The sequence below is a fragment of the Heterocephalus glaber genome, unplaced genomic scaffold (assembly GCF_053883595.1).
Source record: "Heterocephalus glaber isolate CG9 unplaced genomic scaffold, H.glaber_assembly_v1.0 deba00001805, whole genome shotgun sequence".
Classification (NCBI taxonomy): Eukaryota; Metazoa; Chordata; class Mammalia; order Rodentia; family Bathyergidae; genus Heterocephalus; species Heterocephalus glaber.
In genome coordinates, this window is record NW_028258480.1 from 2,268,542 (window position 1) to 2,295,975 (window position 27,434).

Sequence of the window (27,434 nt, forward strand, 5' to 3'; positions counted from 1 at the left end):
CGCCCTTCAGCCAGTGCCTGGAGCAGCACATGTAGTGGGGCCTCTGCTTACCCTTCTGATCTGTGTAGCTTATGTATAAAGTAAACCCATTAGAGGGTGAACCGTGCCCCACGATATCAGATCCTAATACCTAACATCTGTAATCATGACACGAGGTAACAATCGCACTGTGACTGTGGTTTAATAAAGGATGGAAGATGAGAATTTCAGTATTTTGTTCACTGGGTTCTGAGTACACCTACTAAGTCCTTTGTGACACAGACAGGAAAAATGGTACACCAGGGTATTTCAAGGGCCTGTTGTTACTCTACAGAAATATTGCAAAAGCAAGGAATACTCTCAGAGTAGACTTTGCTAAGACTCTGATAAACAGTCCAAAGATTTACAGAAAATAGGTGGAAAATCAAGAAAAAGAAAAAACAGACAAAGCATGTCTATGAAAGTGAAAGCCAACAACAGTGAAAGGAACCAAGACATCAGAGCACACAAAGAAAAACAAAACAAAACAAAACACTTTTTAAACTGTTCTGGGCCATTTACTAAATAAATAGCTAGACCCACAGCAAGAAATCACAAAATTGCCTTGCAGAGGAGAAAATTTGACACTGTAATATTAGAAAAGTCAAATTCCCAGCATAAATATGAGATGTGTGAAGAACAGAAAGTATGCTTAATTCCAAAAGAGAGAGAAAAACTGAGTGTAACTAAGTGGAAGATGCACACACTTTATATGTTCACCTCAACTGGCTAAATATGTGCAAAGATGTTAAGGAAATTTTGAATGAAAAATGAGAATCAACTTTAGGTTTTGTTGATTTCCTCTATTATTTTCTCTTCATTCTCTTTGTTTTACTCTGCTCTAATCTTGTTTCCTTCTTCATGCTACTTTCAGTTTTAGTTTTCATATTTTAATGCCAAATCCTTAAAATTTCAGGGTAGGTTGTTCACTTGAAATAATCCTTACTTTGATAAATGTCAGATGACCTCTGTTTTTTCTTGCTACAACAAAAATTGCATGTATTGTTTTCATGGTCATTTTTCTCAAACTACTTTATAATTTCTCCTTTGATGTAACTTTATCTATTGTTTTGTATGAGTGTGTTTTATACCAAAACAAGAAAAACAGCACAAGCTGACTATGAAAAAGAGAAAATTCAAAATTACCAAAGTCATACACGAAGGTGAGGAAATAACTAATTACTTTATACAAGTAAGAATGATTATAAGCAAATATTATGAGTAATTGTACACAAAGTAATTAAGTAACACAGACAAAATATAAATTTCTCTAAAGTTGTGTACTACTAGAACTGACTTCAGAGAAAGAGAAAACCTGAAGGTATCTACAATTTGTGGAGATAAATTAACAAGAAATAATCTCCTAGCAAAGGAAATCCCAGTCACAGGTGGTTTCAGAGGTGAATTCACCCAAACAAATATTTCATTAGCAAAGAAAATTATCACACAGAAGAAAACAATGAGGGTTTTTGTTAGATTCCTGTGGCTGCTACAACAAATTCCAGCAAGCTTAATCAATGTGTACTGTTTGATTCTTTCATGTTCTGGACACCAGATGATGGAAATCATGTCAGTGAGCAGAAATCTGTGGTCCCTCCAGAGTCTCCAGAGCAGACTTCATTGTTGACCTCTTCCATCTTCCAGCAGCAGCATTCCATGGCTTGTGGCCACATCACTGAGGTTTTCCCTGACTCCTTCTTTGTCTATGGTTCAATCTTGTTAATTTCATTTTTATAAGGATACAAGGGATTGCTTTTAGGCTTAGGGCTCATACAGATAACCCTGAGGGACCATTCTTCGCTAAAATCTTTCACTTAATCACATCTACAGTGTTTTGGGCCACAGAGAGTAACACTGAAACATTTCAGAATGAGCCCTTGGTTCTTTTGTGGGCCATTATTGAGCCTGTCACAATCCCACATGGCATCATGCAGCACCATCCTGAGAATCATTTTACTTAAATGTGTAATTCATGTTTATGGAGCAATTTCTGAAATATAATCAGAAAGGAGTCCTTTAAATTGTTCATATTTTACATGTCCTTGTGAATTACCCAACACTAGTTATTTGATGTGAACTTGCCACCTAATGAGATGACACTTTCAGGTCAAAATGATGAGAAGGTTTGAGGTCATCTACTCCATAGCGTGATTTCCGGGAAATCATGTTGGCTCCCAGCGAGGATCGGGAGAACTGATTGAGAATGTAGGAAGGAAGCATTTCAGCAAAGCAGAAAATTATCAGTGCCTCCCTCTTGAAATGCAGTGAATTTTGACCTAGAAGTTTTTTTTTCATGAATCAGTATCGTAGCCAATGGTTCAGGGGCTCCAAATTTTGGTACAATCCCCAAAAGTTCAAGTAGTTTATTAATTTGTTTGACAAATGTGTATTGAGTGACTGCCACAAAAACACATCTCCTCAGGGGCAGATGACCGTGTGAGCTAACCCGGAGAGCACCAGTGCCCTTCTTGGTGGGAACATTAATTGGGGATATGGAATGAAAAAAACAGAAGTAAGTAGGCAGTAGGTGAGTGCTGGTGAAAATAATGAAGAAGGACTTGGAAGAGGAGCGAGAGTGCATGGTGAGTAGGGAGTGAGTAGGGCATGTAGGCGATCAGCTTGGCCCCTATGATTCCGTAGGAGTAAAGTCAAGAACAAAATATTATCAGAAACTTCTACATGGGGGAGAGCAAGTGCAAAGATCCTGAGGCATGAGCCTTGTTGATGTGAAGAAATGGCAAGACAATCAATGTGAAATTAGAGGGGTGAATGACTGGGGAGTGACAAGAGAGAATGTGATTCAAGTAAAAATGAGTGGTCAGAATAAACAATTTCAAAGCATTTGCTGAAAGAAAATTTTAGAACTTTATTCTTTCTCATCTTAATTTTTAAACAGAAAGTTTGTAGTAATACATTAGTACATTAAAATACTTTTCCTTTTCCTGCCTTTCTGTAGTCTCTTGTATCCTTTGAAACACGGAACTAGAGTGTGTTGTTTGTATAAAATAACTTAGCTAAACATAAATATCAATTCATGTGAGATGCCATATTTATGGATCTCTTGGTGCAATGTACAAAGGGAAAGCACACATTTTCACTTACTAATATCATGCTTTTCTCAAAATAGGACTCCTAGGGTTGGAAGAAAGGAAGAAATCTTCATCAAGACAGATATTCTGTCACTGAAGTCACGACTCGTGGTGAGTGGGTGTCCCCAGTGCAGGAGCCCAGCGCGCTGTGAGGACCTATGTATAAGAGGGCTTGGTGTGGTGTCAGATCGGGTTGTGTGGAGGCTACACTGTCCCTCGCTGTGCTCCCCACAGGCTGGGCCCGAGGACGGCAGCAGGACAACTCAGTCTGGGTCACAGGCCCGAGACGGCATGGAGGTGAAGCCTTGGAGACTCAAGGGGTGGGACCCAGGCTCAGGCCCCAGCTCTGCTGTGCAGACTGAGAGAAGCAGGACCTCCCAGTGAGGGACAGAGGGGCACAGTGGGAGGAAGCAGACACACACAGGCAGAGCGCCATCCCCTCCTGATGCTGTTTCCCAAGAGCTCTCCAGGATTGGGGTTCACTCCCACAGCGGGGAGGGCAGATCTGCCTTCCTGAGCCCGCTGCTTCCAGTCCTGAACTCTTTTGGACACACAAACATCAATGTTTCCCCATTGTCTGGGCATCATTTCGTTCACTGAGAGTAACATAAAATTGATGGACACAGATAGCCACACTGCATTTAATTCTAACCCATTCACAGCATCCGTATGTGAGACACAAAATGAGAAACTTGAATGCATTTCTTGTGTTGTGACCTCTGTGAGGGCCTGTTGCACACACGTTTGTATTCACCTGATGTAGGAAAAATGCAAGAAAATAAGTGAAACATCCATATCCCTAATGTGGCTTTGCAAAAGGAGATCTTAAGATTTCATAGCCATTCACATTTAGGTATTTACTTCTGGAGAGAACGTTTCTGTTTTCCAGACAACAGACTTTGGAGAGATAAGTGTGTATCATTTCAGGAATTTACCTTCACTGTGAGATGGTACATGGTGAAGATCTGAGAGGAAAAAATCTAGGAATTATGAGCTGTGCAAACCAAAACCCCAAACTAGAAATTATTTTGTCCAACAGATGAATCTACTCTTACTCTTGAAGAATGCACTCTTGACCTCCTTGTTCCTCAGGCTGTAGACCACAGGGTTCAGCATGGGGATCACCATGGTGTAGAACACAGAGGCGATTTTATCAGTGTCCATGGAGTGACTGGAGCTGGGCTGCAGGTACATGAAGATGACTGTCCTGTAGAAGATGGAGATGGCAGTGAGGTGGGAGGCACAGGTGGACAGAGCCTTCCAAGGTCCTGCACTTGAGTGCATCCTTAGGATTGTGATGAAAATGAAAACATAGGATATCCAGATAATTAAGAGAGCAAAAAAGATATTGAAGCTCACCACATAAACAAGAACCAGCTCACTGTGATGTTTGTCAGAACAAGAGAGAACCATGATTGCTGGAATATCACAGAAGAAATGATGGACCACATTGGGTTTACAGAAGGAGAGAGTGAATGTGTCCCCAATGTAGGTGGCCGCGCTCAGGAATGCAATGGCATAACAACAATCCTGGGTGGTGGGAGCAAGCAGGAAAAAATGTTTCAGAATTACAGGAAATCATTTGTGTCTCTTGAAATGCATTGAATGTAGCCAGTGATTCAACCTTCAAAATTTTGTTACAATGACTTTATTCATTCAATTAACAAATGTTTATCAAGAAACTGCTATGAAAAATACATGTATTCAGATCTCAGAAGAAATGTACAAGCAATTCTGGAAGGGTTTTTTTTTTTTGGTGCTGGGGGTAGAACTCCGGACCTTGTGCTTGTGAAGCAGGTGGCAGAACCACTGAGTTAAATCCCTAGCCCCATGTAGAAGCAATTCTGAATGAAGGCATCACATCAGGAATGGCACACAGAGAGCTTAGGTTCTTGGAAGACAGATTTAAGACCTGAAATGTATCACCTAAGAATCACTGATCCCAGGCCAACTCCAATGAACATTATATTTCCACCTGGAAAATATAGTAATGAGACATACATTGAGGTAATATTTTGAGAGCTGAACAAGATAATGCCTGAATACAGTAAACCGCTGACCTTCTGAGTGCTCACTCTCATGTCACTAGTAGGATGGAATATTGGTCGTCATGTTGCTGGGATCAAGGCGAATGCTGGCATGTAGGTCTTCCACTGTAAGTGATTTTGAAGTCTTTAAGCTTCCCTCTCACTTTGCTTTCTCTCCCACACTAGGGCCATGGAGATTTACCGTGTTCTGCAGTGCTTTTCAGTTTCAGTTTCTCCAAGGGTGCAGTTGTCAATTTTGCAATTTGATATGGGGCATTGTTTTTGAAAATTTCCTAATTGAAATTCATATTTTAGTTGAGAAAAATAGTCTACTGTTCCTAAAATTCATTCTTTTTCTCACTGCTTCATCCCATACCAGATGACAAAGACCCAATGTTGAAAGCGTCCAGTTTCTAGGCTGTCTTCAGCTCACAGATCTTCTGGCTGGGATGTTCCATATCCTAAAATATTATATTGGAATCTCTTCAATGTTGTAACAGCATTTAACATTTCTTTTTAGAATTGAAATCTTGGAAAGAATATCCACTCAAAACTCACTATTATCCCCAAAGTCTTTCTCTTAAACTGACAATTTCAGTTTTGAGGTTTTCCTGTGTTGTCCCTATCTTTGGGACAAATGACTACTTTTAGCATATACTATATTCTATAATAAAGCGTGATGAATTTACATATAAATATTGTGTGTAGGTGTGTGTGTGTTTGTAAGGCAGTTGATGATATTATTCTCACTTTATCCATAAAGAAGTAGTACTTGAGAGACTGTGATGCTCTAACATGATACCCTTCCTGTGAGAAACACTCTAGATTCAAGAGTTAAAGCCACCTTCCAAGAATTAGCATGGGCTGGTGGCAAAAGTGTTGAATGGACTTCAGAGCTGCTTATTTCATTTAGAAGCCCTGTGTAGTATGAAAAAGAATCATGGCACTATTTTGGGTTTTTGTGGGTGTTCTTTAAACCCCTAATGAGTTGTAAATATATATTGAATGAGATAAGTCATTAATTAGTCAAAACACCATCTATCTTATTGTTTGCTTATATTTTTAAAAGGAAGCATGATTTTTATATGAATTCTGGACATTCCCCATGATAGAAATTTTGACATTTAACCACCAGATTCCCCTCAGTTTTCAAAAATTTTGTGAAAGCATCACTTTTTGTTCTCCAATTACTTATAGTAGGTGGAGGTAGCCAACTTCTTGTGTGTAAATCACACTTCTCACTAAAAGGTTTATAGAATATGGAAGCTTAACCTTTCGCTAGAAGAGAAAGAATCTATGACAGTGATCTGGAAATCCTGAACTCAGCCATAGCATCTTGCATGAATTCTAGTAATGGCGTTTACCCACAAGCAGTGGTCAAAGCGTTCTGACTCCTCTCCAGCAAGAAGGAATGGAGGAAAGAACGCCAACCTGGATCAAGTTCCAACCACCACACATTCTTTCTATGCCCCTGCAAGAATCACAGCCTCCTTCTGTGGACAATAGAAGATTATTTCTCTGACATACTTCATAGATCCTGTCTAATCCAAAAATAAAAGAGGTCTATAAAACAAGGCGTAAAGAGGCTATCATTTAAAAACCGATGTATTTTTTTAGTTGAATATTTTCTCTGTCCATAGTCACAGGCTCATAGCAAATGCTCAGGTTAGAACAGTGGTTTGTATTAAAAGTGATTATCAGTCCTATGAATGAGTGATGTTCTCAGGGCTCGGCAGACACTGTGTTCCTCCTAAACATCACGTTGAGTCATTGGGTTTACAGAGCCTGATAATACATGGAGATCTGAGAGAATTATTCAGACTCCAGGACCTCTGGAGGTTTCCCCTGTGTGACTGTCTACAGCTCCTCATTCTGCTTTCTGGGGAAGAGCAATTAAACTGCCTACAGGGATCGAGCTGACTATTATATTTTTAAATTAAATTTACTTTTAGTGACAAATGACATCATACCTTAAATTCCCATCAACCATGTGGGTTCCCTTCTCTCCGCATTCCTGCCAGCACTGCTTACCTTTATTCATTTTGATAAAGACAGTCTCACACTTACCAGGAGATATCTGATTTTTGTTTTGACTTGCACTGTTATTTTCACATGAACAAGAGATAACTGATTTATTTACTGGAGAAGGTTGTGCGTCACATGATATTCAGTTGGTAACATAAACAAAGATATAAGAATCGACATATTGGCTCCTGGTGATTTTTCTGGCACTGGAGTGGTTTCCAACCACTGAATACATGCTCTGATGGCACAAACACATAGGACATTCTCTGAAGATTGTCTACAAGAAAGAAGTAAAAAGGACACACTATAATAAATTCATAAGAACTCTTTTGATTGGTGAAGTTGAGCTTTTTTCCTATAACCCATGGCTCTTTGTAGGTCTCCTTTTGAGAAATACCTGCTTAGGTCTATTGCCCCTAACCCCACCCATCCCCTTTGCAGTAAGGCCTTACACTGGGCTGCATCTCAGCCTGTTTATTACTTTTTAAATTTTGAGAAGTGTCTTCCGAGTTGCTGAGTGACCCAGGCTGGGCTGGGACTTGCCGTCTCCCTGTCCTGAGATCTTCCAGCATGCTGGTTTGAGCCTGATCCCCCATGCCTTGCCCTATTGTTCCTTTTAAAATCAGGTTATTTGGTTTTTTGCTCTTTCTTTTGCAGTTTTGGAGTTCCTCATGCATTCTGGAATCAACTCCTGTAGAGAAGTATAAATTTCAAATGTTTTCTTTTGTTTCATGTTTCCTCCTCAACCTGTTGATTCTTTCCTTTGTTGTGCAGAACATTTTAATTCAGTGCAATCCCATTTGTCTATTTTTGCTCTTGTTTCCTATATTTTGAGTTTTCTCCAAAAATCGTTTTGAGCATTCCAATGTCCTGAGGCATTTTCCTTATGTTTTCTTGTAGGAGTTCCACAGTTTCAGCTCTTACATCTAAGAGGTTAGTCTATTTTAAGCTGAGTTTTCTAACTGTTGAGAAATAGTGCTCTAGTTTCATCCTCATGCATGAATTTATTTTTTGTAGCACAATTTGTGCTGTCTTTTCCCAATATGTGTTTTTAGCTTCTTTGTCATGATTCTCTTTGCAGTAGTTGTGTGGCTTTACTTTGAGGCTATTTCCCCCCAGTTTATTTATGTACCTGGATTTCTGCTCCTATCATGCTGCTTTGATTACCACAGCTGGGTAGTACACTTTGCAGACCAGTAGTCTAAAGCCGCCTACTTTGTTCTTTTTGTTCAAGAACACTTTATTTATTTGGGTTTTTTTTTTTGTTTGTTTCATAAGAACTTTAGGATTTTCAGTTCTTTAATATATCACTGGCATTTGGTAGAGATTACCCTGAATCTGTAGATTGCTATGAGTAGTAGTACAAACATTTTAACATAGATTGAGTCTTCTAGTTGATGGATGCAGGATGTCTTTCCATTTGGTTGTATCTTCTTCAATTTTTGTACCAAAGTTTTATAATTTTCAAGGTATAAATCATTCACTTCTTTAGTAAAGATATTCCTGATATTTCTGTAGCTACTGTAAGTGGAATGTATTTCTTGATGTCTATATTAGATAATTTGCTATTGGCATAACAATGTTACTGTATTATGGTTGTTAGTTTTTTATCCCACAGTGTTGCTGAATTCATTTATTAGTTCCTATAGTAGACTTCTTGGGGTCGAATTTTGGGGGTTTGTAGATGCAGTATATCTTCTACAAACAGTGAAAATTTGACTTAATTTTTAATAAGGATGCCCTTTAATTTTTTCTTATGCTTCCTCACCTTCCCTAAGACTTTCGGCATTTTGATAAATAAAAATGATGAATGGGGATCCTTGTCTTGTTCTAGGTCTTACAGAAAAAGATTTCAGGTTTCCCATATTCAGTATAATGTTAGCTGTTGGCTTTTTATACATAGTTTTTTTAATATTGGAGTATATTCCTTTTATACTTAGTTTGTTCAACATTTTTTATTATGGTAGGATGTTAAATCTTATTGAATGCCTTTTCCACATCTATTAAATAACCATATTGCTCTTGTCTTTTGTTCCCTTAATATTCAATATCACCCTTTTTTATTTGGATGTGTTGGGGCTTCTTCGCATGCCTGGGATGAATCCTACTTGATAATGGTGAATAATCTTGCTAATGAGCTGCTGTATTTGATTTTCTAGTATTTCGGGGGGGGGATTTTTATTTATGTTAGTTACAGGACATTGACTTGTTTTCTGGTTTCTGGTTTTCACATCAGAGTAATGCTGGCCTGATAAAGTATGTTTGGAAGAATTCCTTCTTTTTCTATTTTCTGCAGTAACATGTGACGAGTTGGTATCATTTCATCTTTAATTGTTTGCTAGAACAAAGCATCAATCATATGCTCTGCTGGGTGCTTTTGTGTTGGGTGCTTTAATTACTACCCAATCTCATTCTTGTCATTGGTCAGCTCAGGTTTTCTATTTCTTCAAGATTCACTCTTGGTTGAGGAGTATGTCCAATTTTTTAAACTATCAAGTTTGCTTTTCTGCAGTTCTTCATGACAATCTCTAATGAGTTGTATTTCTCTCATGTCAGTTGTATGTCTCCTTTTAACCTCTAATCTTATTATTGAATCTTCTCTTTCTTTTTTTCAACTGTTCTAAGTAATGATTCATCTATTTTCTCTTTTTGAAGAACAAGCTCTTTCCTTTGTTGCTGGTTTTTCTTGTTCCCTTAGTCTCTATTTCATTTATTTTTACTGTCTTCTTTATTAATTCTTTCCTTCTAGTACTTTACAGTATAGCTTGATGTTCCTTTTATAGTTTCTTGAGATGCAGTGGTAGGTTGCTTGAGATGTTTAGTTGGGCAGATTGCTAAGAACTTCCCTTGTAGTACAGTTTCTGCGTGTCTCATAAAATTTACTATTTAATGTCTCCATTTTCATTTGTTTCAATTCATTCTAAAACTTCTTTTTTGATCCATTGTTTTTTTTTGTCCATTGGTTGTTTAAAAGCAGGTTGCCAATTTTCATGCATTTGTCCAGAGTCAAAAGTTTGACTTGTCATTGATTTCTAGTTTCATTTCATTATATTCAAAGAAGATGCTCAATATGATTTCAATTTTGAAAACACTTTGAGACTTGGCTCATGCTCTATCATATGCTCTATCTTGAAGAGTGTTCCATTTACCGATGAAGAGAATGTGTATCATTTAATTGTTGGGTAGTGTGTAGACTGCATCTGTCTCTGCTGTTTCTTGTTTTCTTCTGGCGGGTCGATCTATCCACTGCTGAAAGCAAGGTGCTAAGGTCCTGGAGTAAATGTGACTGTAAGAGTTGGGGGCAGGAGGAGATGACTTGGTCTTAGTTAGAAGATGGCTAAGCTCTACCTCCAGCACCGGGACAAGTGTACTTACAGAAGCACTTGAGGAAACTAGAGAAACTTTCCTCTATTTCTTCCTTTCAGTACATGAATTCTTTTTTTCTTCCATTAAGTTTATTGGTACATTTTAGGTATACAATATGGTTACATTCATCATTGGGCCCTTGTACCTTTACTTGATGTACCTTGGTTCTTATTTTTTCCCCATTTCCCTGCCCTTCCTTCACCCCCTCTACTCTTCTCTATTTACAAAGACTAGCAATCTTTCTTTCTGATGTGTGAGAATGCAACAAAATTCCTCTCTTCCCTCTCTGTCCTATGGAAATATATCAAGAAAAATAGGCCCTCTCCAGAGAGTGAATCTTCTGTGTCCTTGATCTTAGAGTTTCCAGGCTCCAGGATCATAAGAAATACATTTCTGTTTTGTATAAATCTCCCATCTAAGGTGTATTGTTACAGTAGCACAAACGACTAACATACCATGCTTACAATCTTTTAGAGCAGTTTTTCAAGCAAATGAACATAATGAGTTTGACTGATTTTTCCTAATTTAATTGGTCAAAGTATGGGGAGAAAAGATGAAGTTGGGGATTTGAATTATCATCTTAATCCCTGAATAAATATTCTCAATGAAGGCTTCGATATCTGTTTGAAAACTACCCTTAAAGTGCTGAGGCTACTGAAAGAAGCCAACCCGTGAGCAGTTGACTTCAGTGCAAATCTGTCCCAGAGCTTAGCAGGCTGTGTACTGTGAAGGTGTAGAGTTGCACGAACTGGGCTGTGGGAAGCCTCCACCAAAGCTGGGAAGACAGAGCCACTGTATTCTGCAGAGTCTTTGCCAGCAGGCCCAGCCTTTCTTTCCTCCTGTAGAAGCAGCCTCTCTACTCCTAAAGTCAGCATCTCCTCCTCTCTTGGAAAGAATTAACTTCATGTTGCCTGAGAAAAATGTAACGCACCTCCTTTACAAAGTGAAGTTAATTCTCCACTAGCCCAGTGTCCAGCATTCTTCTCTACCTCTGTGAGCCTAACCGGCTCAGGTCCCAGCAGGCTCTCTTGCAGTGTGTGACACATCATGAAGTTTGCTGCACTTCAAAAGATCTGCTTGAGTTTTCTAATTCATCCAGAGAGATTCTGGGGATTATAAGTGGGAATAGATATTTAACATGTGGAATAGCATTGGGATGTATTTATAATTTAGGCAGTCCAAGATTTCTGATAGAGGCCCACAAAGCAGTCTGTATTGAATGTTGCATGTCAGGGAGTTGCAAAAGCCAAAGGAAATGAGTTTGTTTGGTTGGCTGAAACGTGGCAGAGCATGACCACCTGTGTGTGTACTTGAGGTTCCTGACACATTCGGGCTTAATATAGGATTGATTCAGAGGCTGAGAGAGACAGGAAATTTAGAACGGATTTCTTCTTTGAGCCTACATAGCCAAGCTGACAGGTCCTAGGAAACACAACTTTTATCATAACTATGAGAAGAAAGAATTTTCAAGGAAGGCTGAGCATCTTTAAAAAATTTTGTGATCCTCTTTGGAAATTAATTAGTGCAAATATTAATTCATATGACAAGCCACATTTATGGATCTCTCATTAAATTATGCAGGATATATAAATATATATGCATATATGTGTACATTTTACGGAATATGTATGCGTGGAATTTTCTGAAATTAGGATTGTTAGAGTAAAACTGAAGAAACAAGAAATCTTGGGCTAATTTATGTTGTCATGTCCAAATCAAATATGGAATCAGGAAGCACTAGTGTGTTAGTGGGTGTTCCCCAGTGAATGAATCTGCAGGGCATAAACAGATGTGCACAAGTGCGTTTCTTATGGCCTTCAGCTCCCCTGATGTGGAGGCCACAAGGGTCACTGCTGTACTCCCCACAAGCTGCAGCCCAAGCACAGCATTCTAAGCAAAAGCCTGAGATGGGGATGGAGGTGTGACTGGTGTAAGCGCTGGAGACCAAGGGCCTAGGGCCAGGTCCCATTGTGTAACTCTGCTAAGAGGGAAGGAAAACAAGTGTCCTAGTTAAAGGAGACAGAGAGAGATTGAGAGAAAGAGAGAGAGAGAGAGAGAGAGAGAGAGAGAGAGAGAGAGAGAGAGAGAGAGAGAGGGAGGGAAGGAGGGAGGGGGAGACTTGTCCTCTCTCTGTTTTTTGTTTTATCCCCGACAAGGATGAGGGCACATCTACTGAGTCCTCAACTTGAGAAAGACCACACAGCAACCCAAAAGTGCTTTACTGGCTACCTGATTATCCCTTAATCCAGCCAAATCAACACTAAGATAACCACCCCAAATAGCCACATTACATTCAAGTCTGGGAAAACCTGGCCTCATCCATTTGTATTTGAATGCATGTCACACCCATGTGAATTTCCTCTGTGCACGAGGTTCTGTGAGTCCGTTATACACACATTTGCACTTACATCTTTTAGAAAAACTGTATAAAGCCTTTAAGCATCGTTACCCCTCAGCAGAAAACAGGATACCTTAGCCACTATCACATAGATATTTATTTCCAGACATAGCATTTCTTTTTTCAATGTCAAATTTTGGAAAAGGTGAGTGTATCACTACAAGAATTTCATTACAATATCAGCCTCAAATGGTAATGAAGGATTTTGAGAAGATCTGAGGGGAATGAAACCAGGGATTGTGAGTCTCACAAGGCTAAAATCAAACTCTTAAAAATTATTTTGCCTCCAAAAATTGAATGCACGATTGACCTTTAAGAACACACTCTTGACCTCCTTGTTCCTCAGGCTGCAGACCATAGGGTTCAGCATAGGGATCAGTGTAGAACACAGAGGTAATTTTATCAGTGTCCTTGGAGTGACTGGAGCTGGGCTGCAGGTACATGAAGTTGTCTGATCCATAGAAGATGGAGACAGCAGTGAGGTGGGAGGCACAGGTAGATTCGAGATAGTAGACCTTTGTCTGAGGAAGACTAGGTAAAGATTTTTTCCCACATTGTGGGTTGTCTCTTCACGCTGCTGGTGGTTTCTCTTGCTGTGCAGAAGCTTTTTAATAGGAAGAGATCCCACTTGTTGATTGTTTGTGCTAGTTCACAGGCAACTGAGAATTTCTTCATAAAATCTTTTCCTACACCAATGTCTTCAAGGGTTCTACCTGACTTCTGTTCCAAGTGGTTCAGAGTTTCTATTGTAATATTTAGATCTTTAATTCATTTCAATTTTAGTTTAGTGCATGGTGAGAGATATAGGTCTAGTTTTGATCTTTGGCAAGTTGAAGCCCAATTTTTCCAGCACCATTTATTAAAGGGGCTATCTTTCCTCCAGTGAGGGCGTTTGGCTCCTTTATCAAAAACAAGATGGCTGAGTGTGTCTGGCTCTGTTTCTGCATCTTCTAATCTGTTCCACTGGTCCTCAAGTCTGTTTCTTTGCCAGTACCATGATGTTTTTATCACAGTAGCTTTATAGTATAGTTACAGGCTAGGGATTGTGATACCCCCTGCCATGTCTCTGTTACCTAGAATTGGTTTTGCTATTCTGGGTCTCTTCTTGTTCCAAATGAATTTTTGGATTGTTTTCTCAAGGTCCGTGAAGTATGCTGCTGGGATCTCAATTGGAATTGCATTAAATCTATACAACAGTTTTGGAAATATGGCCATTTTCACTATAATAATCCTTCCTACCCAGAATCAGGGGATGTCTGTCCATTTTCTGATATCATCTTCAATCTCTCCTTTCAGAGTGCTATAGCTTACAGAGAAGAGGTCTTTGATTTCTTTTGTGAGACTGATTCCTAGGTATTTCAGTTTTTTGGATGCTATTGTGAAAGGAATTATTTGCCCTATTTCTCTCTCAGTGAGCCTGTCATTGGTGTAGAGGACAGCTATTGATTTTTGTGTGTTGACCTTGTAACCAGCTACTTGACTGAATTTGGTTATTAAGTCTAGAAGACTTTTGGTGGAGTTCTTGGGGTCTTCTCTATAGAGTATCATGTCATCTGAAAATAATGACAATTTGATTTCTTCATTTCCTGTCTTTATTTCTTTTATTTCTTTCTCTTGTCTAATTGCTGTGGCTAATGTTTCCAGAACTATACTGAACAAGAGTGGTGATAGTGGACATCCTTGTCTTGTTCCTGATTTTAGTGTGAAGGATTTCAGTTTTTGACCATTTAGCATGATATTGGCTATTGTTTTTTTCATAGAAGGCATTTAGCAGTTTGAGGTAGAGACCATCTATTCCTATTTTTTGTAGGGTTTTTATCATAAATGCATGTTGGATTTTGTGAAATGCTTTTTCTGCATCTATGGAGATAATCATATGGTTTTTGTCCTTGGCTCTATTGACATAGTGTATTACATTGATTGATTTGCCTGTGTTGAACCATCCCTGCATCCCTGGGATGAATCCCACTTGATCAGGATGTATGATCTTCTTGATGATTTTCTGCATTCTATTTGCCAGTATCTTATTAAGGATTTTTGCATCTATGTTCATTAGTGAGATTGGCCTATAGTTCTCCTTTTTGGTTGCATCTTTCTCTGCTTTGGGGATCAAGATGATGCTTGCTTACAGGAATGAATTTGGGAGTTTGGCTTCCCTTTCAATTTCTTTGAAGAGTTCAAAAAGTAGTGGCAGTAGTTCCTCTCTAAATGTCTTGTAGAATTCAGCAGTGAAACCATCAGAGCCTGGGCATTTCTTAGTTGTTAAGTTTTTAATTACATTTTCAATTTCATTGGTTGATATTGGGTTGTTTAGAATTTTTAGGTCTTCTTCATTCAACTTTGGTAATTCATATGTATCTAGGAATCTGTCCATTTCTTCTGTGTTTTTCATCTTATTGGTGTATAGGTTCTGCAAGTAGGTATTGATGATCCTCTGGATTTCTGCTGAGTCTCTTGTAACGTCACCCTTTTCATTCCTAATTGCATGGATTTGGGCCTTTTCTTTCCTTTTTTTGATAAGGTTCGCTAAGAGTTTGTCAATTTTGTTGATTCTTTCGAAGAACCAACTCTTGACTTCATTGATTTTTTTGTATTGTTCTTTTAGTCTCCATTGCATTGATTTCTCTTCTGATCTTTATAATTTCCTCCCTTGTATGAGCTCTGGAGTTGTCCTGCTCTTCTTTTTCTAGAAGCTTGAAGTTCAGCATCAGGTTGTTTAATTGGGCTCATTCTCTTTTCCTAATATGTGTATTCACTGCTATGAATTTCCCTTGTAAGACTGCTTTCATTGTGTCCCATAGATTCTGATATGTTGTATTGTCATTGTCATTTAATTGAAGGAACTATCTGATTTCTTCTTCAATTTCCTCTATGACCCATTGGTTATTCAGAAGTGTGTTGTTCAATTTCCACATGTTTATGAAATTTTTAGTTTCTTTTGCTTTTGATCTCCAATTTCATCACACTATGGTCTGAAAATATACAGGGGATAACTTCAATTCCTTTGCACTTACTTAAACATGTTCTTTGTGTGAGTATGTGGTCTATTTTGGAGAATGACCCATGTGCAGCTGAGAAGAATGTGTATTCTGATTTTGTGGGGTGGAAGACTCTGTAAACATCTGCTAAGTTCATTTGTTCAAGAGTTCAATTGAGTTCTAGTATTTCATTACTTATTTTTAGTCTAGTTGATCTATCTATTTGTGACAGTGGGGCATTGAGGTCCCCCACTACAATTGTATTAGTGCATATATGACTTTTCATGTCCATTAGCATTTGTTATATATAGTTGGGTGCACTAGTGTTTGGTGCATAGATATTTATGTTTGTCATCTCTTCCTCTTGGATTGTTCCCTTTGCAAGGATGTAGTGTCCTTCTTCATCTCTCTTCATCAGTGTTCGTTTGAAATCTACTTGATCTGCAAAGAGGATAGCTACTTCTGCTTTTTTTGGGGGGGGTTCCTTTCACATGGAGTATTGTTTTCCAAACTTTAACTTTCAGTCTATGAGTTTCCTTTTGAATGAAGTGTGTTTCTTGTATGCAGCATATTGTTGGATTTTGCTTCTTGACCCATTCTGCCAGTCTATTTCTTTTGATTGGTGAATTGAGACCATTAACGTTAATGGTTATAACTGAAACGTATTGATTTATCTTTGCTATGATTTTTCCTTTTTGTTGGGTTCTCCCCCTTTATATTTAATTTCTTGTCGTGACAGATGGATACATTGTGCTTTGTTTCCTGGGGTTGTGATCCTTAATATCTGTTCCTAGGATATTGTTTAAAAATTTTTGGAGTGCTGGTTTTGTATTCATGAAGTTCCTAAGGTACTCTTTGTCATGAAAGTATCTTATTTCTTCATCAATTTTGAAAGATAGCTTTGCAGGGTACATCAATGTGGGTTGGAGGCTGTTTTCCTTTACGGCTTGAAATGTATCACTCTGAGCTCTTCTTGCCTTGCCGGTTTGTGTTGAGAAGTCTGCTGTGATTCTGTTGGGCTTTCCTTTGTATGTGATTTGTTTCATTTCTTTAACTGCTTGTAGAACCTTGTTCTTCTGTTGAGTTTCTGGAATTTTAACAAGTATATGCTAATGTGTAGATTTTTTTTTGATCAAGGCTATTTGGAGTCCTATATGCCTCACTTGTCTCTATGTCAAGTTCCTTCCCCCTGCTTGGGAAGTTTTCTGCCACTACTTCTGTGAAGTTATTTATGTCATCTGCACTCTCTCCTGTTTCTTCATTGACTCCAATCAACCTTATTTTATTCTTCTTTGCATCACCTAGCAGCTGCTGGATTGATTTCTCATGTTCCCTTATAATTTTCAAGCAATTTTTCTTTTCCTGGTCATTAATTGCAATCTTATCTTCTATATCTGAAATTCTGTCCTCACACTGGCTCATTCTGCTGTGTCAACTTTCAATTGCGTTTTTTATCTCTTGGAAATCTATTTGCATCTGTTTTATGGATTCCATTTATTTCCTGTGTTGGGATTCCATCATGTTCCTCAGCTCCTCTCTAAATTTATTAATCATGTCTTGCACTAGGAGCACAATCTCTGCTGTTTTCTGAGAAATTATTTCTGATTTCATTTTTTCTAGATCCCCTTTTGTTGCCAGTTCAGTGGGTCCAGTTGGTTGAGTATCAAGTGTTCCATCTCATTTCACTTTGGGGTTGCTGTAGGTGATCTGGAAGTCTGTTTTTGAGACTTATTTATGTGTCTTCTCATTATGATTTTAGGGGTTGGGGGAGTGCTGTTGCAGCCACGTGGCTCACCTCCTCTGAGCTGGGAGAGGTAGGACAGGGGCCAGGTGTGGCGGTGGGGATGGTGGCCTGGTTGCCCCTTCCTCTGGGCTGGTTGTGGTGGGACAGATGGTGGCCCAAAAGCCCTTTCCTCTGGGCCAGGAGTGGCAGGAGGGATAGTGACTGGGAAGTCCCTTCCTCTATGCCCAGAGTGGCAGGCTGGATGGTGCCCCAGAATCCCTTTCCTCTGTGCCAGGAGTGGCAGGACTGTTGGCCCTATTCTTAATCTTTTGAAGAATATGATTTTGATCCATAATTTTTGCATCCATTTGCATTCCAACCAACAGTGCGCAAGACTCCCCTTCCTCCGCACTCTTACCAGTCTCTATTTAGACTTTTTGATAAAGCCATTCCTGCTGACCTGAGGAGATGTCCAGATGTGGTTTGGATTTGATTTTCCTCAGTGAAACTGAGCATTTTTCATATATCATTGGTCCATTGCATGGTTTCTTTTGAGGAATGTATACTTAGTTTGTTCACTACTGTTAATCATACAATTTGTTTTTATTATCAACTATTTTGAAGTCCGTGTATATTCTGGAGATTAATTCCTTTTAAATAGTATAGTTTTCAGATATTTTCTCTCCTTCTCCAGGTCTCCAATCTGTTGGTTGTTTCTTGGGCAGAGCAGAGTATTTTTTCCATTTATGTTGAATGAAGCTGCTTTCTTAGCTTCTATTTCAGACAATTTGGTATTGCAATAAGCCAATGTTATTTTTATCTTTATGTAGGGTTTTCATTCTGCACTTTTGCTGAAATAATGTATTAGTATCAGCAGTTTGTTTGTTTTTCAAGTTTTAAGTCTCACTTCCTCCCTTTCTGTTTCTCCCTCTCTGTGCTTTCCCCCTGCCTCTGTTTGTCTCCCTCTCTCTCTCTGGCCCTTTCCACCTCTGATTGCCATTTCTTTTATTTTGTTGAAGTGGTGTGTGGGTTATTAATGTGCATTTGCTGAGCAATTATCTTTTCATTCCTGGGATAAATCTCACTTTGTCTTTCTACATAAACTCTCTAATATGCTTCTAGTTTAAGCTTTTTAGAATTCTGCTGAGAAATTTTGCAGCTATGTTCTTAAGGATATGAAACTATGGTTCACTTATTTGTGTATCCTTATTTCATTTTGGTATCAAGGTAATATTGGTCTCTTTTAACTGACATAAGTATGGCTCTCCAGATGTTTTGCTTTCTATTTGCAAAGTGTGCTTTTCCGTGTGTGTGTGGTCTTTAGATTGAGGTGAGTTTCAATTTAACAATATGTAGTTCAATCTTTTTTGAAAATCCACTCATTTGCTGTTTTTTTCCTTAAATTTGTTTATTGGTACATTTTAGCTATTCCATACAGTTGCATTTATCATTGGGTACTTGTACCTTTACATGATATATCTTGGTTCTTAATTTTCCCCCATTCCCTGTCCTCCCTTCACTCCCTCCACCCTTCCATATTTAAAAAGACTTTGTTTCCATTTTTTCCTTTTCACATCATTTTTCCTTTCCCTTCTTTCCTTTCCCCTACCCCTCTCACTTCCCCTACCCCTTTGGAACTTTTCTTCCAATTTTACATTATCAATTATTCATTTTAATATTTTAAACCTTATTTACACTTTCAGTTTCTCACACCAGTGAAACTATTTGGTATTTACTCATGTGTATCTTATTTACTTCACTTAAATGTATGGCTTCAATATGCATCCATTTGCTATAAATATCTCTAGTTAGTCATTCTTTATGGCTGAGTAATACTCTATTTTGTAAAAAACCCACATCTTTTTTTATCCAGTTTCCAGTTGATGGGCACTTGGGCTGTTTCCAAGCTTTAGCTATTACAAACTGTTCCACTATAAACATGGGTGCACATATATCACTGTGGTATGACTCCTTTAATTCTTTTTGGAAGATACCCAGAAGGGAAATAGCCATGTCAAGTGGGACCTCTAGTCTTAGTTCTCTGAGGGATCTCCAATCTGATTTCCACAGTAGTTGCACCAGTCTGCACTCCCACCAACAATGGAGAAGGGTTCCTTTCTACCCACAACCCCACCAACATTTGTTATTGGTTGATTTCTTTTCTTTTTTAAAAAAAATAACTTTATTATCAGACACACAAATACAAAAAATTAAAACCATTAAAAAAAGAACAATGCAAGGGGAAAAAACCCACCACAATATTCAAACAAATTAGCATTCTACCAAAACAAAATTGAAAAGCACTTAAACATTTTTTAAACATTTTTCCATATAACTTAAAAAAGCATCTCATGCACCAACAAGATACCAGAGGATGTGATTTGTTCCTCAGCTCCTCTCTAGTTTATTAATCATGTTTTGCACTATGAGCACTATCTCTGCTGTTTCCTCAGAAATTATTTCTGATTTCATTTTTTCCAGATAGTCTTTTGTTGCCAATTCCGGGAGTTCAGGTGGTTGTTGTTTATGTGTCTTCTCATTTTGATGGCGGGGGTGTGTGGGTGTGTCTGTGTGTGTTTGATGCTGGAGCCCGTGCGTCCTACCTCCTCTGCACTAGGAGTGATGGTATGGCGGCCTGAAAGCAGTGCTGTGTGGCATGGGAGAGGGACATTGCAGAGGACAAACAGTTCATGTGTACTCTCTTCTCAATTTATTGAAGAGTTTAAGGATTATTGATGATATGACACCCTTAAATGTTATATAGAATTCAGCAGTGAATCCCCCAGGTCCTGAAATTTTTCTTAGTTGGTGGGGTTTTATTACTATCTCCAGTTTCACGGCATGAGATTCTCACCATTTTTGTCCTCTTGGGTTAGCTTTGGTGTTTTACATGTGTCCAGAAATTTGAAAATTTCTTCATAATTTTCCAATTTATTGGAATACATTTTTTCATAGGAGTTACTATCTTTTGGATTTCAACAGTGTTTTCTGTGATTTTGCTTTTTCATTTTTAACTGGACTGAGGTAAATCTCTTCTCTCTCATAGGAAGTTTGACTAAGAGTTTATCTATTTTTTATTCTTTCACAGAGCAAGTCCTTTGATTTGTAGATTCTTTGTATTGACTTTCAGTCTCCAATTCATTTCCCCCCCTAATCTTTATTATTTTCTTCCTTAATTTTCACTTGAGTCAGGATTGTTTTTTCTCAAGTATCTTAGCATTCCTCATTAGGTTATTTATTTGAGATTGCTCTGCTTTACAAATGTGATAATTAATTACAACAAACTTCCCTCTGATGAGTGCTTTCCATGTATCCCAAATTTTCTGATATGTTTTCACTGTCATTAACTTCCAAGTTTTAAATTTTTTTCTTGATTTCTTCTCTGATTCACTGTGTTCAGGAGTGTGCTATTACATTTCCAAGTGGCTCTCAATTTTCTGTGGTTTCTTTTGAGGTTGATTTCTATTTTCATTGCACAATGATCTGTTATAAACATGGGGTGATTTCAATTTGTTTGTATATATTTAACCAGGCTTTGTGCACAAGTAGGTGATCAATTTTAGAAAAAGTACCATGTACTGCAAAAAAGAATGTAGGTTATATTGTAGTAGACTGAAATAATCTGTGGATATCTACTAAGACAATATGTTTAAGAGTGTGATTCAACTCTGATAGTTCTTTATTGATTTTTTGTTCAGTTGATCTCTTTGTGGAAGTGGAGTGTTAACTTCCCCTACTATCATTGTACTAGAACTTATTTGATTATGTATGTTCAGCAGTAGTCATTATATGAAGATAAGTGCTCCAGTATGCACTGCACAAATATTTGGAAGCGTTATGTCTACCTGTTCAATTGTTACTTTAATTGGCATATCGCAACTTTTTGTCCCTACTAACCAATTTTAGGTTGAAGTTTTCATTGTCTGAGATTAAAATTCAAAGTCTTGCTAGTTTTCAGTGTACTGATCCTTGAAATATTGTTTCTGAGCCTTGATTTTCATCTATGAATATCTTTTTTGCATTAGATGAGTTTCTTGAATGCAGCAGACTGTTGGATTTTTTTTGATCCAGTCTCCCAATTTGTGTCTTTTGGCTTTAATCTGAGAAATCCAACATGGCAGAATAGAAGATTAACTTCTGGGAAACTCAGAGAAGACAGTCTAAAAACATGGGTAATTGGAGGAGAGGGAGACATGCACCCTGGTGCAAAAAATAAAAACAAAAGAAAGCATTTGAAAAAAGAGATCTGTGGCTGAAATAAAACAAAAACACTGTAGTTTAAAAGAGGAAAAGATGTCTGCTCTTGTTTTCCATGGGAAGTCATTTTTGAGAAGTTCCTAGCTAGCCAGAAGATCCTTAGCAATGCAGCAGAGTAAATCCTATCAGAGACTTGGAGAACACATGCCCTTCATCTCCTGGTCTCCTCTTGAAATGCAGAGAATGCTGCAGCCTGGTAGTTTTTTCCCCAGCACACATTAGAGGGAAGAGATCAGGGATGGGAACTACTCCTCCCCCACCCATCTGTCCTCACACCGATAACTATCTGTGTTGGGTGTCTACAGTACTGGATCCCATGCATACTCAAGCCAAAGCCTGCAGCCTGTAGTGTGTCCCATGCCAACTGGGATATTCATCTGGCACACAGAGCTAATAGTGGTCCAGCTTGAGTCCGAACTCTGCACCATGGGTTCGCTTGAGCCTATACCCAATTCTCACTGCCTCGGTCCAATTAAAGATTCACAAGAGACTCCATCTGTCATCTAGCACCTGTGCCCAAGCAACCTGGCCTTACACAGGGTGTTTGAAGCCTGTGTGAATCTCTGCCCAGTTCACCTGGACTGCAGCAGCTTCCCTTCAGCACTGAGGTGCTCCACCTCCACTGGGCACACCAGAATATCCACCCTATATGCTGCCAGATCCCAGGCACAATCCCTGCCTAACACAGTAGGCCAGTCCTCTGCCAAGTTTAACAGCAAAGGCTAAAGGTCTGCCTGTTTTGGCTGGTACTTTGGATGCCTGTGAGACAGTACCCAGAGCCTTGCCACCTTGCTGGGCCTGCAGAAATCTCCCCATGTTTGACTCTGGTTGATTTAGTTCTCTGGGAGTGCCGGCTCCACAGGAGCCTCCACCTGGTGTCAGAGCCTTTCCCCAGGTCACACTCACCTGAATACACATTGCATAACCAGCCTTGGTCCCCAGCCAGCAGGAAGCCATGACAGGACCCTCAGAACCAAGGTCCCACACCTTTCCTGGTCCAATACCACAGCCTGAACAGCTTCCACAGACAGGAGACTGAGGAGAGAGGCCCCTTAAACTGAGTAGCCACCATCCAAACTCACAGACAGTACAGAGGGCAAAGAGAAATGTGACTCATAAGATTAAAAACTGCTAGCCCTGGAAGAATTCTGGAATCCCTTCTTTGCTCCTCTTTGGGTACATTTTGATTGTTTACTGTCATTTTTCTTCTGCCATCTTTGTGAGACCCTATGGATGTTCCCCTTCATGATCATCTTCTGCCTGCCTCCATGTGCTTGTTTGGTTCAAAATGTTTATGGTAATTTCCATCCAATGAAAACCTTACAGTGAGTCCTCCTGCACCTTCTTCACCAGATCTGTCTCCATCAAACTTCTGACTCTGCATTAAAGTTAAAATGGTCACTAAAGGTAAAACCAAACAATCTGAGATCAAGAAACAATAAAGATGACTTCCTGAGAAGCCCCAGTGGTTTCACTAGTGAATTTACCCAAACAAATGTTCTGTAATCAAATAAATGCCAAATGCCAAATGCCAAATGCCAAAATGAGCATTGTCTCCTCAAATGTGCCAGATGTTGATCCAGAAGGTTTTGTTCTGCAGGATTTACTGTCACAACCAATGTGTCAAGGGCCCAACATGTTTGCCCAATTAGTCATAAACCTCTATTTACTTTTCATACAGTTAACAAGTATTTATGGAGACTCTATGGTGCAACAGAGATGTTTTCAGCTACTGGTCATCATGTTATGAAAAACCAATCAAACCACTGGTCTTGTGGACTTTGCATTCTCTTTGGGGAAGATAAATAAACAACACATAGGCATGTACAGTAGTGAAGGGTTGATAACAAGTGCAGAGAAAGATTTATAAGTAGGAGACAGATTACTTGATGACAGAAGCCTGAGCAGCTGAAGAAGTTGGACAAGGAAGGGCTCCATGACGAGATCCCATAGAGTCAGGGTTCTGAATAGAGTGAGAACATCTGCATCAGGAAGAGCAAGTGCAAAAGGCCTGTGGCATGAATTTGGTTGAATTTGTAAGTAAATGGCAAAAAACCCCAAAAACCAATGCAAAAGAAGCTGAGGAAAACAGGAGTGAGTAAAGGGAAATTCAACTAAACAAACGTACCAAATACCAATAAGCATTACCATTTGGTGTGTTTGCTGAAAAAATATAAAATGTTATAGATTGGTAGGATTCATTGTTAAAATGAATGTGTAGTAATGTATAAATAAATTAAAATGGTGAGTATATTTCTGAAATTTTCTTATCTTTTTTATCCTTTTGAAAATTAAAATATGAAGATGTTAGATGTATCAAATGACAGTAAAAAAGAAATCCTAATTCATATGAGATGCAAGATTTATGCATTGCACATTGAAATATGGAAAGAGAAATTCTTTCATTTTATAAAAATCATATTTTTTCAAAGTAAGTCTCTAGCATATTACCAAAAAATGAAGTCTTAACAAATATTGTATTCTATCCCACAAATAAAATGGTAAATTGCAACTTTTAAAGACTAGTGTTTTAGGCAGGGATCTCAAATGAAACGAATCAACAAAATACTTGTAGACACAAAGCAGATATTTATTAAGGACATCGTAGGATATGATAGGGAGGTGGTGAAGTCCCTTGATGCTCCCTCAGCAATCCCAAGGACAAGGCTGGCTTGGGTTTTCTGAGGCTGACACGAATGCCCAGGACAGAGGAGAGAAGGGGCCTGGTGTGAGTGTGGGAGACTGAAGACCAAGAAGAGGTACAGGTCATTAACTGATTTCTAAGAGTGTCAGAAGGGAAATGTTCTAAAGGTGAGGATGGGGGTGGGAGAGAAAAATAATTTAATTTTAACATAGGCCTCACAATGTAACACAATACCTGGAGAAAAACTGAAAGAAATATGGTCCATCTCTCAAAGTTACAATCAAAATCCTACACCTTACTGGGCCTCCCACAAATAAATGCACTCTTGACCTTTAAGAATCCTTTCTTGACCTCCTTGTTCCTCAGGCTGTAGACCACAGGATTCAGCATGGGGATGACCATGGTGTAGAACACAGAGGTGATTTTGGCAGTGTCCATGGAGTGACTGGAGCTGGGCTGTAGGTACATGAACATTGTAGCCCCATAGAAGATGGAAACAGAAGTGAAGTGGGAGGCACAGGTGGACAGAGCCTTGAGATGTCCTGCAGCTGAGCGCATTCTTAGGATGGTGCCAAAAATGAAGATGTAGGATGTTGAAATAAACACGATGGCAAAAAAGATATGGAAGCTCACAAGATAAACAATAACCAGCTCACCAACTTGTTTGTCAGAGCAGGAGAGAGCCATGACTGGTGGGACTTCACAGAAAAAATGATGGATGATATTGGAGCTGCAGAAGGACTGACTGAAGGCTTCCCCAGTGTGGATGCAGGCATTCAGTAAACTAAGGACATAGCAGCCTGTGACGAGACCTACACACACACTGCTCCTCATGGTGGTGGTGTAGTGCAGGGGCTTGCACACTGCTACATAGCGGTCATAGGCCATTGCAGTAAACAGATAATTTTCCACACAAATGAGGGCTGCAAACAGGAACATCTGAGCAGCACAGGCATTGTAGGAAATGACCTTGTTTCCTGTCAGGAGCTCAGCCATGACCGAGGGAGTGACAACTGAAGAGTAGCAGAAATCCACCAGAGACAGGTTACCCAGGAAAAAGTACATGGGAGTGTGCAGACGAGGGTCCAGGAGGATCAGCAGGAGCATCCCCAGGTTCCCAGCCACAGTGATGGTGTAGATGAGGAGGAAGGTGATGAAGAGGGGAACCTGCAGTTGTGGGTCATCGGTCAGTCCCAGCAGGAAGAACTGAGTCACCTGTGTCCTGTTCTCCATTAGTGCTGTCCAGAACCTGTACATGTGCTGTAGCAAAGGAAAAGAAGAAAGAGAAGTATAAAAAACTGACCTGAAAGCAAAAAGTGTAAAACCATATGGACTCTGTTATTTCAAAACATTTTATACTTCAGATTCTCTAGAAAACTCAGTATCTTGAAAATCAAAGTGATTCTATTAATTGTATGCACATTTCACACTTGCAAACCTTACATACCTCAATGTATCATCTATATAATTAAAAAAATTTAAATGTGTAAAGTGAGCTATAGAGAGTTCATTAACTTGATGAATATGACTGTTGGATGTATGCAGCAGGAAATTTCCTGCTCCTGAACCCATTGAAAATTGACACTTCCAAGTTGCTCACCTATCAAGAACTGGAGACCATGTTAGATGTGTTTCATCATCTCCTTTCAGCACTATTGTGGTTTTGTTTTGTTAGTACATTAATTGAAGTAACGGAGCATAACAAGTAAGATTTCATTAATATTTGCACAGATGTTAAATGGCACATTCTACTGTGTACCCGTGTTTAACTTTAACTTAGACTGAAAGGTTTGCAGTTCTGAGGACCTTTTTTTTTTGGTAGTTCTGAGGATCTTAACTGAAATCACCTCAAAGTGAATCTTACTGAATGTATAATAGCTAGTTTTCTCTTTTCTTTCAAACTCAGTGTTCGGGGCTCCATTGGGAACTGACTTATTGTTTAGGAGGCAATTTCATGTGGGGCTAAAACTAACCAAATAAATGCAGAAGAATAAAATGATCATTTCTTTAATAAGAAAAACTTTCAATGTGTTAGCAAGTTCTGAATGAAGTTTTCTGCGCTATCTCCTACTTTTTGACATGAGCACATCTATACATGTTGAACATGATGTGTTAAGAGCATCAACTTTTGCTCAAGTTGAAGAGGAGTTTAATTATTGACCCTCATGGCTCCTCTCTAGGCACAGGGATGTACTGAGGTCACCAGGGTGGAGCATGCGCCCTGGCCCAGGGGATTCCAGGGAAGGAGGAGCAGCAGATGCAGCAGAGCAAAGAGTTTAGGTTCTGAAGGAACACAGGTCAGACTGCACATTGACCACCCAGAAATTGTTAGTCCTCAGGGACCTACAGTGAACTTGACATTGCCATCTGCACAATAAACAGAGCAAGGTCACTGACATTCAGGCATTATTGTGAGCATTAAAAAGTAACTAAAGGAGAGTAAAACAATGTGTGTTAAGGTCATCCTGATGAGTGGCAGCTCTCATGTTATTATTAGGATGGAATAATGGTTTTGAAGAAGTTGTGACCCAGGTCTGTGACACTCAGGGCTTTGCTTGCAGGTGACCTTGAAGTCTTAAATTTCCCTCCCCAGTTACCTTTCCCGCCACAGAGGGCTCTATGATTTTCTGTGCTCTGCAGTGCTTCAGGGTCTCACTCTATTCCATGGATGTGATTGCGGCTGCTGCAACTCCATGTGGGACATGCTTTGTCAATACTGCTTCCTTGAAATCCATATTTGAGTTGGGAAGTCTCTGTTTCATTCATTAATGTCATCATGCAAAGTCACAGAACACAAACATTGAAAGTATCTAGTTCATCGGCCATGCTTATTTCACAAAAATGTTTTAGCAGGAAGTTTCTGTTCTAAATATTTTGTTTGAATTTCTTCTTGAGTAGTGACAGTATTT

General features: G+C 39.0%; 1 protein-coding gene across 1 annotated transcript; it reads right to left on the minus strand.

The window, feature by feature from the left end:
* Positions 1-2,103: 2,103 nt before the first annotated feature.
* Positions 2,104-25,758, minus strand: LOC101701842 (olfactory receptor 5B2-like). The gene is made up of 4 exons (XM_087203627.1): positions 24,856-25,758; positions 23,947-23,960; positions 4,233-4,314; positions 2,104-2,211 (listed from the first exon to the last, which is right to left on the minus strand). Exons 1-4 carry the CDS (start codon positions 25,756-25,758, stop codon positions 2,104-2,106), a joined length of 1,107 nt encoding a protein of 368 aa, XP_087059753.1.
* Positions 25,759-27,434: the final 1,676 nt, after the last annotated feature.